This window comes from Gasterosteus aculeatus, chromosome 20 (genome assembly GCF_964276395.1).
Source record: "Gasterosteus aculeatus chromosome 20, fGasAcu3.hap1.1, whole genome shotgun sequence".
Taxonomy (NCBI): Eukaryota; Metazoa; Chordata; class Actinopteri; order Perciformes; family Gasterosteidae; genus Gasterosteus; species Gasterosteus aculeatus.
The window spans coordinates 7,141,264-7,159,223 of NC_135707.1; the positions used below are offsets into that span (position 1 = coordinate 7,141,264).

A 17,960-nucleotide genomic window follows, 5' to 3' on the forward strand; every position below is an offset into this window, starting at 1 on the left:
CATTTGTGCAACACAAACTATCTTTAGACTTCAGTTTATGAGGCTTTCCCGCCAGTTGTACAGTTAATTTGATCCAAGCGATGGAGATGTTACTTCGTATGTCCGTTTTGTCTTATGAATCCTCAATATATTTGTGTCCTCAAAGACAACACTTTATTTTAGCCCCACGTGTAGCATTTAAGACAGATATGACATTTCTATTTGATGATTTGTCAACAAGGGTTACCTAACATATATATATATATATATATATATATATATATGACAAACACACATGATAAAAACAATTTAGCATGTTGAACTGTTTATGAAGTAACTGGTCACGGGCCTTTTGTTACCACTATGTGTAATTATAGATGAATAAATAATGAATACATTTCATAAATAAATATAATTAACAAACAAAAAACATATAATTCACCATTCATTCATCCTTTAGCTCAGAGGTCTTCAACGGGGAAGGTACTGCGGGGGGTCGCAACGTCTAAAGAGCGCAAAGCTCAAAAATAAGATATGGCGGACCAAACCCTGCTCATCAGTTTGGGGGTCCTTGGCCTGAAAAACGTTGAAGACCCCTGCTTTAGCTGCATCTATATGTTACAAAGTACATCATAGATGGAATAACAGTTCTTACATACAATAATGAATATATAAAATAAAAACACTGAAACTGTGTTGTTAACTACAGTAATTGTTTATTCACTGATTATTAATGCATTTTTTCGGGTTCATGTCCTGAAAGTCTTTTGCCCAAACAGGAAATAGCTGATATAATTCTGTCCTTGTATTAAGGAACAACATGTTATAAAATTGCGAGCCTATATTAAAGATGTATAATCATATTTTAGGAATTCATTGTAATATTCTTGATTTACTTGCGAGTCTAATCGCTTTTGTTGATAATCAGTGAAATGGAAAAATGTTGAAAGTTGGTTAATTAGCTTGATTATATGCATGATTGCCCAGCTGCTCTGTAAACCAAATTAGCGAAGGAAAAACCATGTAAGACTCAATTAAACTCCAGTCATCTGAGGCTAAAATGTACTTTTTTAGTTTGGGTGAAAACAACTTTGTTTTGGATCTGCATCGAATTCGGTTGCTATGGCAACAGTGTCGTGCATAGGGAGCAGTTTGTGTTCTGTTTCAGGTAACGACAACAAAAAGAGGTCAGGTGTTTGAGGTTTGACGCCCACATTTGCAGACACGGCCAGTGGGCCAGTGATGTTGTTGTTTGTATATTTCTTTAAATATTTGACTATTGACTGACTCTATCCTCCGAACACGGACATTGTGTACTTTAGGTATCATGATGCCCAGGATGTGACCAGTAACTTCCTGGGAGCCATGTGGCTAATCTCCATCACTTTCTTGTCCATCGGCTACGGAGACATGGTCCCTCACACCTACTGTGGGAAAGGAGTCTGTCTGCTCACCGGAATCATGGTCAGTATGTTTTCCCTCTCCCTCTCTCTCTTGTGGTCCTTCTTCTTGGCACTGTCATTGCCATGTTCAAAGGTCAGCAGATTAGAGAGCATGCTGTCATTTGTGAGAGAAAATTCGGGCCATTTGTATAATTTGGGCAATCCTCCCTGAATTAGAACTGCATCTGTGCTTCTGTGTGTTTTGGGCGTGTGGGCGTGCAAACAAGAGCATGTGACGTGTGTGTGTGTGTGTGTGTGTGTGTGTGTGTGTGTGTGTGCATGTTATTCCCCTTTCTGTCCTTGTTGCATAATGAAGGTCCCACCTTTCAGTGTGCCATGTCCTCCCACTCTCTCTCTGTCTCTCTCTGGCGCTCATTTTTTCTCCTAGGGCACTCTTTTCCTCTTTGTCCGTCTCTCCTTCCCGGTGGCCATGTGTTTAATCCATCTACCGTCCATCTGTTAGTATCAGTGTTTAAGCTGCCGACTTCTCCTCTATTTGCATCCCTTCACAGGTGTTATCCCTCCTCAAACTGTTCCTCTATTTCTGTTTCTGTCTGTTGTGTCTTAATGGTGTTTTCTCCTTCATTTATAGCTTCCTTTTGAAATAACAATACGCTTGTAGTAAATGTATCCAATTAGTCAACTCATTTAAACAACATTGGAATAACCTTGAAACCTTACCTTTCTACATCCTTACTTCTCTACATCTGCTGTTCTGAATAATTGGAGGAAATGGTCGTCATTTTCAATTCATCATCAATTCTTTTGCAGTAGTTTTAAAGCTAAACGTCAAGTCAATGAAAATGTAAATTTTGTGCTGACTACATTGATGACTTTTTTGGATTCTTCATGGTCAACAAAAGAAAAGAGCTCAAAATATGATGCTGGTATGTTCCTGGGTAATATTTCATAGGACTCTGTGGGTGGTATTTTGCCAAAAGGGAGAGGATAGTCATTAATAGGAAACTGTGTGCAGCTAAATAGATGGAAATCACTTTACAGTGAATACTTGGCTAAGTTGGGTATAATGTAGTTATTCAATGTAATTGTGAAGCAATGTGTGTGTGTGTGTGTGTGTGTGTGTGTGTGTGTGTGTGTGTGTGTGTGTGTGTGTGTGTGTGCGTGTGCAGCACTACCTGGATCATAGAGTCCCTGCATCCTCCACACACTGACACAGAGCTTTACACATGCTCTTTGTGCGACTCCCACACGCTCTCCTCTCCTGTCACACAAACACACTCTCCACTGCTCTCTTCAAAAGGGGGTGTGTTTGCGTTGATCACCGGAGAGGGAACGAGGATGCTGGTAGAAGGTGAGGGAGTCCAGGGGCAGCAGGTCGTGGGAAAGCAGAGCGGGGAGAGAAGTGATGGGGAGACGGAGGACACGATATGAGTTTGCTCGGGAATTGTTGTAATGAGTGTCTACAGGGGAGAATTCTCCACGTAGTTACTATGACAACACATGAAGGCCAATACTGTTGTCATATGACTGCCCTGAGGCTACCGGGGGGAGTTATCGTGTACGTGTGTTCTGGTGTTTAGTTGTGTGTAGGTGGATGGTGGTAGACTGCCACAACATATCGATGTTCTTATATGCAGCAAAAAGGTGCATGGTCTTTAAATGAGGGGGGGGGGGGGTATAAAGTAAAGTCATTGCATTTAATTGTATGTTCTGGCTTGTCTGCAGCCTCTTGATAAACTACTTTTTGAAGAGCTGCACAAAAAGTTTTCTGCCTATAAGTGCTCGTGCCCGAGCAACTTAAATGTCACATTTTTCTGTGTTAAATATCTTTCCCACTTTGCTCTGCATTCCTGCTGACCTCTTTGAGGGAACTTACCTCTGCAAGAAGCGTTAAAAGATGCAGTTTGTACCTGTAGCCTGTGGGTGTTGCACAGATCACAGATGGGAGATTCCCTCCCCACTTTTCTGACAGCTAGACGTAGATTGCTGCGCTGTAATGGAAGAAGCGAGGGAATCCCGGCCGTATGAAACAAATCACGGCAGCACACAGCCATCATCAGCTGTGTCACTCTGTGGAGATTGCAAAGGGAGCCCTGCGAAAATCTAATGGATGCAGGCGTATACACGAGCAAACTCTCGAGCTCCGGCACACGCATATGGCCTGCGATGACAAACCAATCAACACCCAACTGTGTGCATGCGTACACACACAGTTGGCTACGTGCACGTATGCGCTTGTACGTACTGCACTGAGGCAATTCGTCACAGTCCTATTTTCCCTAAAGCACAGGCATGTATGAGCGCTCTCAGGGTTTTCCATCAGCCCCCTTTATATTTTATTCATGGGTTTTGAATAAACACAAATAGAGTGGATGAGTGCATAGTCGTGGGCACTAATGTGTTTGTGCATTACATTTTACCGAACCCAGCCAAGTTATTTTTGGTAAACCTGTCATTTAAGAGTGTGCACGATGCAGTCTTACACACTTGAAAACGTTGCATGCTCTCTTGCTTTGTTTCTCTTACTCCCCGTTTCTCTCCTTATATTTTTATTCTCTCTCTGGGTACTTTTTCATTTGACACTCTTAATCCTAATGTGTTGCTCATCAGGAGATAAGTGACTTATTATCATTCACTTCTTCTCCATCTCTCTTCTGTTGTGTGCACACACCCTTGACTCCTGAATTTAACCCCTTCTCCAAACGCCCTCCATGTTTCCTTCCTTCCTCATTGATGTTTACTCATAGCGCTTCACTCTCTTTATCTTTTTATCCCCTCAGTGCTTTCCCCTTCAGAGGAACCTGTGAGCACTCAACAGCCCCTTTTGAAAACAGTGTCTAAGCTGAAAGTTAATTAAGTCCGCCTTCCTCCCCGCTGCTCCTCTTCTCCTCTGGAGCATGTCTTTCTGGTTGACAGACTGCTGTCACTCTCTCCCAAATTAATTTACCGTTTGTTCCGTGTGGGTCGAGCTGGAAAACAGTCTGTGTTTCATACCTTTACACTTCCTGCAGGTCTCCATCCTCCGTTGACCAGAAAAGACTGACACCGTGTATTTCAGATAGGCAGCCTCCAATTCTATGAAATGAGGTGCTGTCAATCTTTTTTTTTTTTCATCTATAAAGAGGATATTTTTAAGCTCAATGTAGAGGCGATATAGAGGGGATCTCACACCAGATGGATTGGAAGTGAAAATAGACTTGGCGCGCCGCTCAACGCGAGGAAATGTGGATGTGGAACAGAGCTATCCCTCTTAATCCCCTCCCCTCTCCAATTCACTTCTCCTTCTGTCGTGCCGCTCCCTTCCTCATATTTGTCCTCACTCCCTTCGATCATCTGAGCTAATTCCCCGACCGAAAGCCACAGATTTACCAATTCGTCCTCTTAACTGACTCAGTGCTCTGTTTTCTCCTCCCTCCCTCCCTCCCTCTCTCCCCTCTCTCAGGGTGCGGGCTGCACTGCTCTGGTGGTTGCCGTGGTAGCCAGGAAGCTGGAGCTTACCAAGGCCGAGAAACACGTGCACAACTTCATGATGGACACGCAACTCACCAAGAGGGTGTGTTGAGTGTGGATGAGTGTGTTTTTTGCGGGAAAACATGGAGGGATTTTAGTTTACGGTTTTGGTTCGGTGTATTCTCCGTCCAGGTGAATTTATAGTGTATTTTTCGATTCTTTCAGGGGTTGAAAACAAAGGTGGTTGCCGTGGCTTCACCAGCCCCCACCAGTCCCCGCTACGCCACCCTATCACCCTGTATTGTTGTGACACGATGCTGTGTTGTTTGAGTGAGGGAAGGCAATGAAAGGTCATATCTTTCTCACTTTCCTGTTCCGCTCCCTCACTTAGCGTCTCTCTATCATCCCATCAACAATCTTTTTCCTCCCCCGCAGCCTTCCCTCCACCCTACCGACTCCCCTCTCCTCTGACATTTATCTCTCGTATAGTAAATCTCTCCCTTTCGTTCTGTCTTTCTGTCACTTTCTCTCCTCCTTCCCTCCCTCCTTTGCCATCTCCTTCCCCTCATGCCCCCACGATTCCTCCTCCCCTCAATCCCTCACTCCCTCCTTCCTGTGGTCCTCTTAAATCTTTCATACAGTTGAAAGTTCCAAGTTTTAAAAATAGCTCCCGTATCAAATATGTAGGGTACATTGTGGCAGCAGGGTATCTGGGTGACTGAACGTGGTGAGGTTATCAATGATTTCAGCTCCGATGAAATATCGACAGAAGCGTTTGAACGGACCGTTTGTCTCGTGTAATCCTCCCGCAGGCTGTGTTCAGGTCAACCAGAGTGTTTTCACAAGACGTTTAACACCTTGAACAGCGTGTGTGTGTGTGTGTGTGTGTGTGTGTGTGTGTGTGTGTGTGTGTGTGTGTGTGTGTGTGTGTGTGTGTGTGTGTGTGTGTGTGTGTGAGGGTTTTTACTTTTTAATCAATGCTACATATGGTGGGTCAGTCCATCCCCCACTTTGGTCCAGACTTTAATATCTCATCCATTCAATGGATTGCTGGATAATGATCACATTGCAATTTACATCTCTGGCTTTGAGTAAAGAAAACTTTTTATTATAATTATAAAATTAGCAAATGATAATGAGACGGTGAGTTTGGTAAGAACAAAAAGAGCGTTCTTGTGAGCGCTTGTAAAAGCATTTAGCGAGTCACTCGCATGGCTGTAGACTCCAGTTTCAATGGTCTTGGTCAGGTTTTGGTCCATGCTTCTCAAACAAATGTAGACTTGGTACAACTGAAGTGGGAGAAGCTGTATGGTAAACGTACGCATTCCTTTGGCTTCCTGCCCTTTGAATGGCTCCGGCTGTCCAGCTGTCACAGTGAAACCGACTCAGGTTGGTTGGAGTGCTGTTACGGTTGCTGGTTATTGTGACTCTACATTTTTATGAAAGACCAAACTCACACTAATGAAAACAGATTTTAAAATAATAATACAAATGATGTAACTTTTATTGCAAAATGTATAGCATGAACACAGCGGAAACTGATGTGCATCCCTCCCTAGATCAATAAAAGGATCATACCAGCCGTGGTGACATTTCTATCAAAGGCTTTTTGGTTTGTGCCGCGGTAATCATCTCTTGCCCTCTCTTACTGAAAGATTAATCATTGAAGCAGATGTTTGCACACTGATCTACATGGCCGGGGCCATTCTCTGCAATATCATCGTAACAAGAGAATAAAATCACTCACGCTTTATGATGAATAATAAAACAATAGACATTCTGCTGTCATATGTGCATGTGCACACGCACACACACCCACACAAAGGCACACACCCTGGCTTTCCACATCCATGAAATGGCGTTTCCTTCATTTTAAAGAATTATTAACAACGCAAATGAAATGCCAATCAGGGTCGCTCTTTGCCTGTGGATGCTGTAGTCAGTAACGTCTGTGTTTGAGGTTTTTATTTTTACTTCTGCTTGTGTGTTTCGAGATAAAGTGTTGTTTGTAGTTGTACATAGTCCAAAAACCACAGGAAAGTGTACTTCCTCATTTTTTTGTCAAAATTAGTTAGCTGTATTTGACACTCTCCGACACACCCTTAAAGATTCTACCCTTCATTCGCGAGTTTCACCCCGTTCAAAGGATTTTCCTTCAGTGTTCAGTGCAGGGTCCGTTTCCCTTTGATCTGAACAGTTCTTACAGCGCTCAAGTCGTTTGTGTGTCTGAAGTTGCAAGTGCTCATGTTTGAAATCACGACTTGTTGCCTTGATGCAGAGTGTTAAAATGTTTAATAGGCTGACACTGTGGTTGCAGCAGTGTGCTGTGGCTCAATATTGAAGTATTGGTTAATTCAGAGCACTGCTGAAAAGTCCATGTGGTCGGAGCATCGCTCTGCGTATGACAATCTCAACACTAACAAAGCCGGAGACATTTGCTGTCAGAAGAGTGGAGCATTTCCTCCATCCTTTTGATAGCAAAAAGTCAAAGCCAATTAACTGCATTAACATGGCTGTTTATGAGTTCAGTACTTTCATTTCAAGCTTTTATGTCGCTTTGCAAAATCTTTGCCTAGAGTGGCCCTCCAAATGTGTATTATGATCCCACTCGTGGCGATTGGTGAAAATCTGGAGCACTTTTAGCCGAATGGGAGCATTCTACCCAGTAGGCTAGCTGTCCACTAAGCACAAAAAAAAAATCCTGACAGCCTTCAAATGGATCATTATGGGTGTGAATTCATTTGACACTTAGTGAAGGCGTTCTGTCCCACATTTCTCTCTTTTTACCAATTGAACTGGAGCCCTTCCTTGATCTGTCCACAGTCAAGGGACGAACAAAATACATACACTTATAGTTTAGAGGCCAATTATTATTTTGATGTTTTATGATTTGATTGATTTCTTTGCCCGTTTTTTTTTTTGTGCATTCATGGTCCTGTGACCATGTCCGTTTGTCTGCGTGTGCCTCGTCTCTTCTGTGTGTCGTTGTGTCCGTGAGACGAAGGTCGGAGCCGGTGTGGCGACATGTTGCCATGGCACATGCATGAGGTGGGAGGTGGCTACCAACGTCATTGGTTTGTTTGTTTACGTTTCCTTCTCCATTGTATCTCACCACATCACCTAATCAGACTACTAATTGCATGCATGGGTCATCAAAGTCTCTCCCGGGTCGTACGGACCGTACGGGTTAGTGCGGCTGTACGGCTGCGTTGTGGGAACCTCTTTTGTTAACAGTTCTCTCATGTAACCGCCATAAGGTGTGCCGTGTAGGGGAGCAGCCAGAACAGATCTTTGACCCTAACCAGCCACACGACCCCAACACGGATGCCCAACTTGCCATATGGTCGAATAATATCTGCTGTTCATGTTGTCTGTCGATGAGTATTTTTAGCACCATTTTAGTTCTTGCAAATGGAGTTTCCTCAGTTTCTCTTTTTCTCTTATAGAGAAATACAATTAAAGGATGGGGGCAGATTAACTGCAACATACTAACAGTGCGATATTATCAGTAACTTGCATGTGATGGGTTCCCCTGGGTTTTAAATTTAGGATGAAGCTTTGTCTAATTAATTGGCCTGAGGCAGAGCAGCAGCTCACACCGCTGCACAGATGTTGGAAGTGTGAGTGAAAATCTTCACAGCAAGCAAGCCAGACAGACAGAAGATGCCATCATTCGTTATATTTCTGTCACCTTGCACTGATCAGTCAACTGACCAATATGACTTGACAGATCAATTTAACAATGGGCCCGTAGACCAATGGGATATTAAATTGCCTCTTCAGTAATTTGGCCCTTGAATGAAACTAGAGATAAGACAGTGCGGTTGCAAAAATTCTCTAAGCAGTGCAGTTGTGACCATACATTTTATGTTAAAAAAATATCATTATTCCAAATAAATGCAAAACTACCATCAAGGTATTAGCATTGATGTTGGTGTATAGTTCTGTAGTCACACAGACAAGATGTCTTCATTTGGATGAAGCCTCCTCACGATCTTTGCAGCTGAGTCAGTGTGTCCTCGCTGAATGGAGTTTAGTTAGTTAGTTCTGCAATCCTATGATACACACAGGAGATGAGGCTCAGAGGGAGAAACATTTAAGGATGTACCTCATACCCCAAGCCTGTACCTTCATCCAAATCCCTTCTGTCGTGCCATGTGAACCAAACATATTATATCGGCATTTATATTTATTTTGTTGGGTATAAGATATACACAATTCATTTTTGAGAAAACAAGTAAGAAATGACAAGCTTTTAATAGTAAATGTCAAGTGATTGGTAATATGATGAATTTATGACTCAATCGCCTGAAGTGTTTTATATACATTGGATGAGCTCTCTTCGGTTTGACTTCCTCTCTGTCATTGAAAACAAATCTGCAAGGCGCAGGGACTTCTACTCTTTTCATCAGTGGCCGATATTGTGTGTTTGTCTGCATGTGTTTATTTGTCGGCGTGTGTGTTTGTGAGGAGTCCTTGACTGCGGCGGATAGGTGCTGATTAGTCAAGCTGCCGGGTCCTTTTGTGCTCCTCAGTCGCGGGTATAATAAATCTTTGTTCAGTGTTCGGCATCTCTTTGAAGTCTCTCAATCAATTCATGTCCTTTCAGATTATCCCTCCCTTCTCGCTTCACTATGGTTTGGTCTGGCCCCTGTGTTACAATTACACAGCAACCTATCGAGATGTACAGTACATGGAACATAGTAGAGCAAATATGGATTTGAATATGTTTTTACTAAATTAAAGGAATCTCACCTATATATGGCACAAATAAAACTGAAGCCTATGACGGACCAGTAAACTGGAGATGGGTATAAGGCTTTCCACGAGTTCATTTATTGTTTTTTTTCTTCATTGTTAACCGTTTATCCGGGGTCGGGTCGCGGGGGGAACAGTTCCAGCAGGGGACCCCAAACTTCCCTTTGCCGGGCCACATCTACCAGCTCTGACTGGCCTTCGCCTTCCGGCTCAGCTCTCTTTTCCTTACAACAGTGTAATACCGCCCCCACTGCTGCGAATCTTCGGCCAAACTCACACTCCATCTTCCGCTCACTCGCAAACAAGACCCTGAGGTACTTGAACTCCTTCACTTGGGGTAAGGACACATTTCCTACCCGCTGTAAGCAATCCATCGGTTTCCTGCTGAGAACCATGGCCTCAGATTTAGAGGTGCTGATCCTCATCCCGACCGCTCCACACTTGGCTACGAACCCCTCCAGTGAGGGTTGTAGATCACAGACCGAAGATGCCATCACATCATCTGCAGAAAGCAGCGATGAGATCCGCAGCCCCCTCTTCAATCCTTGGTTCGACTATCGGCCGAACCTTCCTTTCCAGCACCCAGGAGTAGACTTTACCAGGGAGGCTGAGTAGTGTGATACCCCTGGAATTGGCACACTTTGAAGTGAAGAGAGGTACCACCACTGCTGGAAAAATCTCTGAAAGAGAAAGAACAGGGCCCAAGAGGCCATGTTGTGAGGCCCCAGAGAGAAACCAGGGCAATGGCCAGAGAATAAGGCAGAGCCCCAGAAAACAAGGCTAGGCCATAGACCCTAAGCCTTCAGCCGGGACCGGAGTATAAAAGGAGCTATAATCATGGGTCGGCTTCTAGAAAACAGTGGTAGGGCCACAGGAAACCGTGCCAGACAGAGAATACGATGCTGTTAGAGAAAACCCAACTGGGCCCTCAGGGAACCGGGTGTGTTTCTTCTCTGAAACAGGTTTGCCCAGCCCTGTAATGCCTTCTCAAACCTGTTGCCAAGGACTACCTGTTGGTAACAATGTGTCTTTTTGCTTGTCTATTGTCTGCGAGCAGATAAAGAATGCAGCAGCTAACGTGCTGCGAGAAACCTGGCTCATCTACAAACACACCAAGCTGATGAAGAAGATCGACCATTGCAGAGTCCGCAAACACCAGCGGAAGTTCCTCCAGGCAATACATCAGTAAGAACACACCTCACGTCCACCCACACACTCAAAAGCACTCACGAGCACATGAGCCTTTGAATTTGTACTTGTCTATCCACCCACAAGTTGAATCAACGCTGATAAACAGATGCATGAATCTCTACACACAAAATGAATCATCCACTAACGGGCAGGTATACTTCAAGCTAACGTAATAACAGTTAACACATGATGTAATATGATGATTAGAGACTGACCATTACATCATTTCTAAATGCAAATGCATTTTGTAGACCTTTATCACGCTTTACAATTTGCTTTGTCACAGCGTGGTCTGGTTGTATTTGAATGGCTAGTTGTCTTGTTGAATATTAAGAATACCCTGTTTGCCTACTCAAAGGATTAAGGTCTTATTATTATTTTGATTTCAAATATATGTATAGTTTTACCTGCATTACAACATTTTTCAGAGCACGTTTCTAGTATGTACGTTTGTATTCAGCCGCAAACTGCAGGTAGAAATAAGGCAGAATTAGGCGAGGCGACCGCCCACCAGCGCTGTTCTCTGGACCCGGAGGGGTTCGCTCTCTGGACGGACCACTGTGTATTTACAACGCTTCAACTTTGTGTGTGTGTATTTAACGTGTGTGTATTAATCTGTTTGCAGATTACGCAGTGTGAAAATGGAGCAGAGGAAACTCAGTGATCAGGCCAATACACTAGTGGATCTCTCAAAAGTGAGTCTCTCACACACACACACGCACACACAGTTGACATACACATACATCCCTGCTCTTTATTTATGTACAACATCCACCTCACAGACAATGTCAACACAGGGTAGTAACTCATACCAAACAAAACAAAAGAATATTCCTCCTTTTCAATGATGACCTGCCCGTTTCTGTGGCTTTGTGTCTCCTAGCAACAGGAACAAGTGTTAAAACAGCGATGAATGTGAGAAAGAGCGAGGAGGAAATAGGAGGAGGGAGGGGGGTGCTCGTGTTTTTCTGTTATCATGTGGGTGTTTGAGTGAGAGTGTGAGTGCACGTGTGTGTGTGTTTGTGTGATTGTGAAAAGAGACCACAAAGAGGGAGTGAGTGATAAGAGGGGGGGAAAAAATCGAGTGAGGGTGTGTGTTTGTGTCTTTTCTAGGAGCGATGCCTTTAGCACCAAATTATGCTCTCTCAATGACTCCATCTAAATTGGCCACTTGTGCGTTTACCATGGTTACGGAGTCCAGGCCGTGCGAGGCCTGGACATTTCATTCTCGCTGCACACTCTCTTTCTTCACAACGCTAGGATGCCCACGTAGAGACTTCCCTCCAGCCTCCTCTTCGTTCCAGCTTCTGCTCCGTCTTGGACCTTGTTGCTCACGGTCTTACTCACTCCTCCCCAGCCTCAGGCTTGTCCCCCTTCCCACTTTTACAACTCTAAACCCCTTTTTATTTCCCTTCTTATTCATTCCAAATACATTTTCTTTAAACAGGCTTTAATAAAGCAACCAACATAATACTCCTGTTTACCTATTAGCAATCTGTCTCACATTTTGCCCCCCTCTCCTCTACTCTCATCTCCTCTCCTCTCCACAGATGCAGAGCGTCATGTATGAGCTCATGTCAGAGCTCAACGACCGCAGCGAGGACTTGGAGCGTCAGATGCTGTCCCTGGAGCAGCGGGTGGAGCAGCTCACCGCCGGCTTCAACACCCTGCCCGCCCACCTCTCCGCGACCCTCAGCGCGCAGCACGCCGCCCTGGTCCACCTGCTGAGAGAGAGGGACACGAGGGACTGGAGAGGAGGTGCTGTGGTCCCGATATCCCCCGCGGCGTCCATACCCGCTTCGGTTTCCTCGGTGCACGTCGCGTCTCCGGCACCCCCCGCAGCCCAGGTCCCTACCTTGGCCTTGGAGTCCCCTCTGTCGCCCCCGTCTCTGAGCCCAGAGGGGAGCCTGGAGGCTGGTCCCTCACCAAACAGCTGCACTGCGAGCTGCTGAGGAGACTGCTCTGAGGACCACGAGAGGACAAACGTGGAAAGAAAATGGGGAGGGAGGAGGAGAGAAACGTAAAGTGGGAGGGAGGGTTGAAGACGGGACCGTGGTGAGAAATAATAGGACTAAGATGGAGGGCCAGTCTGAATGATGAGACCTGTTAAGGCTTTTGGGGCACATTCCCGAAAAAGGGGAGGAGAAGAATAATGGATAATCTAAAAGGTGGGAGGGGGAGGAAGAATGTCAAGAGAGTGAGAAATTGTGGTAGAAAGGAAGAGGAGGGTAAAGGAGAGAAGAGTAGGAGAATAAGGAAGAATAATTATATAAACTCAGAGCTCCTAAATGGATACCACTTCAATTACTGAACAGGGCCTTTTATTCTATATATTTCCTCTCTCTCTCTTTCTCCCCTTGCTCCCGATCTCTCTCTCCCTTCATCAGGAATTAATGACCATGACTTTTTATCCTTATGATGTATTTTCTATTTGAATGCTAATTGTACGTTAACGAGCATCCCTTTAACAGAATGTTCAATCAATACGACCGAGATGGAGAAAAAACAAGCTAGTGACATGTACTGCGCACACACACACACACACACACACACACAACTTGTTTCAGCGCCATCCACGCAATACAAGTTAACACAGCACAAACATGAATACACAATCTTTTACAATGCAGCCCTATTTACACTCACACAAAGAAATTGTGTGTAGTAGTTCACAAGATACTAAAAGCCTATACTGCCAAACACTGCCAAGCAATGTAGACACACTGTAAAAAAAAAAATGTTCATCCAAAAGACTTCTGCTGCTGTGGCCTAATGCATAGTTGTGACATTTGAACTGCTCCCTTTGGAGAACCGCATCTCTTTACTGAACACAAAACACAGATGAAGCTGAAATCAATTGGTACGACACTGAGGGACATGAGTCATAACGTCTGTTTTTGACAAAGAATAAAGTCGCAGATTATAAAATAACCAAACACAACTGGGAAATAACTTTTTTATTGGGAACCAATGTGTACTTTTAGGTTTGCTGTACTGAAATTAGACTGAAAGTGTTGTGTGAAGTGCATTGATATTGAAATTTGCTGTTGGGAGAAAGAATAGATTACAACAAAAACATTCATAAACTGCCATTTAGATCTGCGTGATTCATTTTGAAGAAATTCTTCAAGACACAGCGTTGCTAAACATAATGCTAAACATTTGGTAAAAGTGTTTAGGGGAAACGGTTGAAACATTGGCCATCAATAAATTATCTGCTTATTATTTTACTTGTCTGAAGTCAGTGGAGTCAGATTGACTGGGATGCCGTAGTATCCATTGTCTTGCTTAAAATCTACATCTTAAAATTAACAAAATTTTGTAATTCAATGTAAAATCCAACAATTGTTTGACTATGTGATCATAAATTGGGGTCATCCATATTTTTTAACAGTGTATGGTCGTTTCCATGCCCCTATGGACCTTACTCACTGCCATTATTTCTCGAGCTTGCGGTCCAAAAGCAGCGCACTGTTATCATGAATGTATTCTCTGTTAAGAAATACACTCAAACCCACTTTCTTGCTCGATCACTTAAACTGCCTTGCAGAAACAGGAACAACCACCTACACGCACGGTCACGCCGATATACACACACCTCGACAACCAAAGTGCTCTCTCTTAAATGGAATTCAATAAGAGGCAGGCAACGCCGCTGTCACTGGGGACAAAAGATAGCAAGAGGCCTTGCAGATGTCTTGACAATATTTCTGAGGGAACTGTGAAAATCTGGATATGGAATTGTTACAATGCTGTACATGGACTGCTGTTCACTGCTTTCAAACGGATCAAGGTGAACCATGGATGAACACAAAGGAACACAAATAAACCGTATAAAGGGTTGTTCAAGGAGCAACACCTGTTTTCGAAATAAATAAAATATCGAAAGAAATTCTTTGCTTTATCTGAGAAGAATTCTAATGGTATTAGGGGAAAGAGACAAGCCTACCCATCGGAGACACTAACGATAACTGTCTTATAGCGACATGCTGTGGCCGGAATACTGAATTACATACGCTTGGAATATTGTATAGTATGCTATTAACGAAATCTAGCTTTGTATTGCTTAGTCTTTTCTACCAATATGATTAAGCGCAGTTATAGCTGATATTTACGATTACAAAACGATAGTATTCTTCTCATTTGTCACGAAAATTATGATCTATGTATTAACGATACATCAAAGAATTTTAAACAATGAAAGTGCTGTTTGAGGTTGAAATTATTTTGTAATTTTTATTTTATCAGAGAACTAATAAAGTATATATCTATAACATCACAGCTTCCACGTTTTTCATTTTTGTTTGGAGTGTTTTTTTGTTACGATGAGCTGGCTAGTGTGATGCTTTACAAAAATATAAGACATCTTAATACTAATTCACGCAATGAGTTAGTTTTATTCATCTGTAGACTAATTTTCCGTCGCTCATCCCATTGCAATATTTCGAGGAAACCCCGAGGACTGACAACCAGGTAACGGTCGAAAAGTTAGCTCAAGTATAAAGGTTGCTAGCTTTCCAAAATTGGCTGTTTTTTTAAATTTATTTATTTTTTATCTTTGGGAGTCAAATTGTTAGTTGTTGGATTTTTGAGCTAGCTAGGTATACTATTTCCCACCTGGGATGGAGAACACGATAAATAATTAAAGCTAACGTTAGCTAGACGTAACTAGCTAATGCTAAATTCAGGTCTGTTACAGTAAAGCTGAGTCTGTTGAGTGAACATTAATAGGCCAACAACACATTGAGAATTGCAATTCTGTGAGTCAACATTGATGAATTGAGCATTTGCACAAATATTTTTGTCTTTGCGTGAGTGTTATCAGTCTTATGCTTGGGCTCTGTGCCCCAGGAATCCACATTATAATAGCATGGGACATTTGGCTGGTCAGTACGTTTGCTTTATGTTTTTTTTCACATAATGTTCAAAAATCAAGTAATATGAGCGAAACTAAAAGAAGTATTAATTCTAATTCCACCAAGTGGATGTTTGTGCCAAATGAAAAAATAATATCACGGGTCACGGGATTCTTGACCTTTGACCACCAAAATGTAATTAATTAACAGTCTTACACGAACATTATGGACACACAACTTGAAAACATAATGCCTCATGCATCAGCTGTTCCTGTGGTGTAGTAAATATTTAAATGTACTTTAAAAAACAGGCGTTGTGTTGTATGTTTAGCCCGGGGTGAAATTAAAACTGTAGGAGGGTTGTGAAAGCTAGGCAGTATGAGGCAGTGCTCTGCCCAGGGAACGGCACACATCCAGATGTGATGAGCTTGTTATCTGGGTTATTTACTGGCTGATGCTCTGTTAGCTCCCTTGACGTTCATTATCTCCCCTGCTATGTGCATTTTCATGATTGTGTTCTGTAATTTTAAGTTAAGGGTTATGTAGCCCACATTTTTAAAGACTCGTCAGTGCTTATCTCTTCCCTCTCTACCTGTCACTCAGTCCTTCATTTGCAGGAAAGCCAATTAGTCTTTCTGGATTGCTGAGCAGAGGATTGCAAAGGACACAGAGAAAATGGAAATTGGGATAGCTTTTTTTCCTCATATTCCAGCCAAATGTTGCCAGAAGAATATGACTGCAAGAACATTTTGTCATACATTTTAAAAAGCCAAAGCAGTAGATGGCCACAGCGTACACCTGAAACAACACATTTAAATAAAGGTAAACAAGATGCATTAGTAGAGTTACAAATAGTGGCACAATAGTGCACATTCATGCCATTTCAAGCAATTTATTACAACACACAATACTTACTATTAACACTGCTGTTTATTCAGAAATCCCAAATGGATTTGAATAGGACTAATGTGCGCTCTATGGTGCTAATGCAATGAAAAATAATCACTATCTTTTGACAAAATCAATATTCCCTGAAGACAGTATTGACCATGTAATTTCTAACAAAATGCACAGCACATGTACAGGCCTTTACATGCACACAACGGTGTCTTTCCCTCTCGTTCTTTTTCCACGGCCTCAGTGTAACAAGGACCAAACCTCAAATGTATTTCCAATGCATTTGAGTGCATGCAGCTTTACCAATGGAACAGGAGAAAGTGCTAAACCAGTCAACTATAATTTAATTATAACAGACGGTACAAATGTCACCAGATTCTGTCAGTGGGAGACCGTTCCCATCGCAACAGGATCACTTATCTCCAACTCGTCTTTGTGCTGACGGTAGAGATGAGTGGTGTGCTGGATGCTCCTACCAACAAAACAGCTTTGGGAGGAGATGTAGCTCTTAAACATTTTTGCAGGTGACAGCACACACACAACACAGGAGCAAGCACATACCTAAAGATGCAGTTTTGTGTTCTCCCTCCCTTTTTAGAAAAGTGAAAACCTTACGATGACCCAGTCACAGTTCACCAGGAAGCGGAGAGCTATGAACCACCCATTGTGATAATAACCTGGTGTTTCCCTGGCAACCAGAGGGGCAGATCTACCAACACATACAGGTCTGTACATGCATGCATGCATGAATCTGTGATTACAGTCTATCACATTCAGAAAGATTGTATTTTGCTAGGTGTTTTTTAGGTTTCCTTAAAAGTATATTCGGCTGGAAATGGGGAATCAGCATTGTGAGCTAGCCGGAGTGCCAGGGATGTTCCTGTGATGATGAAAGAAGAAATAAAAAGAGGAAAGAAGCTGCTCTAGACATTCAGATTCGAGGATGCACTGCACACTGGCTCTGTGAGTGCATGCACACACAATAAAAAAAAAATAGTTACACCTGCCTTTTCTTTGTTCTCCATCCCCATAGCCCCTGTATCTTTTCTGACTATGTGAGTCCATGGCTGCAGTCTCTTTTGATGAGGAGTCAAATGACCCGCAAGTGGTGGCAACTCATGCAATGATGATGAAGGAATGGTGCTTCAATGCTTCCTTTCTTAGCTCTACTACCATAAGAAACACCGACCTTTAAGAAAGGAAAGAACATAATTCCATCCCTATAATTTGTGTGACGACTTTGACAACCATTTTGTTACAATGTCTTGATCTTTATATATTTTGAACAAGTAACAATTGATAAAAAAAATAAAACAAGTAAATAATGCCAATAGAAAGTACAGCCATTGGACAGTTTAATTCAAACTGCTCACGAAGGACTTGTCAGTTTTGTTGTGTGCAATCTGCTGGAAGCAGTGTTGATTGT

General features: G+C 42.8%; 1 protein-coding gene across 2 annotated transcripts in view; it reads left to right on the top strand.

The window, feature by feature from the left end:
* kcnn3 (potassium intermediate/small conductance calcium-activated channel, subfamily N, member 3) overlaps nucleotides 1–15,057 on the top strand; it is a 33,704-nt gene extending 18,647 nt beyond the window's left edge. For both annotated transcript variants that reach the window (XM_040165466.2, XM_040165467.2), the window contains exons 6-10: nucleotides 1,302–1,443; nucleotides 4,825–4,935; nucleotides 10,648–10,775; nucleotides 11,407–11,476; nucleotides 12,332–15,057. In XM_040165466.2, coding sequence (XP_040021400.2) covers nucleotides 1,302–1,443; nucleotides 4,825–4,935; nucleotides 10,648–10,775; nucleotides 11,407–11,476; nucleotides 12,332–12,733 — 853 coding nt within the window. In that variant the 3' untranslated portion in view covers nucleotides 12,734–15,057. The remainder of the gene's footprint in view (nucleotides 1–1,301; nucleotides 1,444–4,824; nucleotides 4,936–10,647; nucleotides 10,776–11,406; nucleotides 11,477–12,331) is intronic.
* The last annotated feature ends 2,903 nt before the right edge of the window (nucleotides 15,058–17,960 follow it).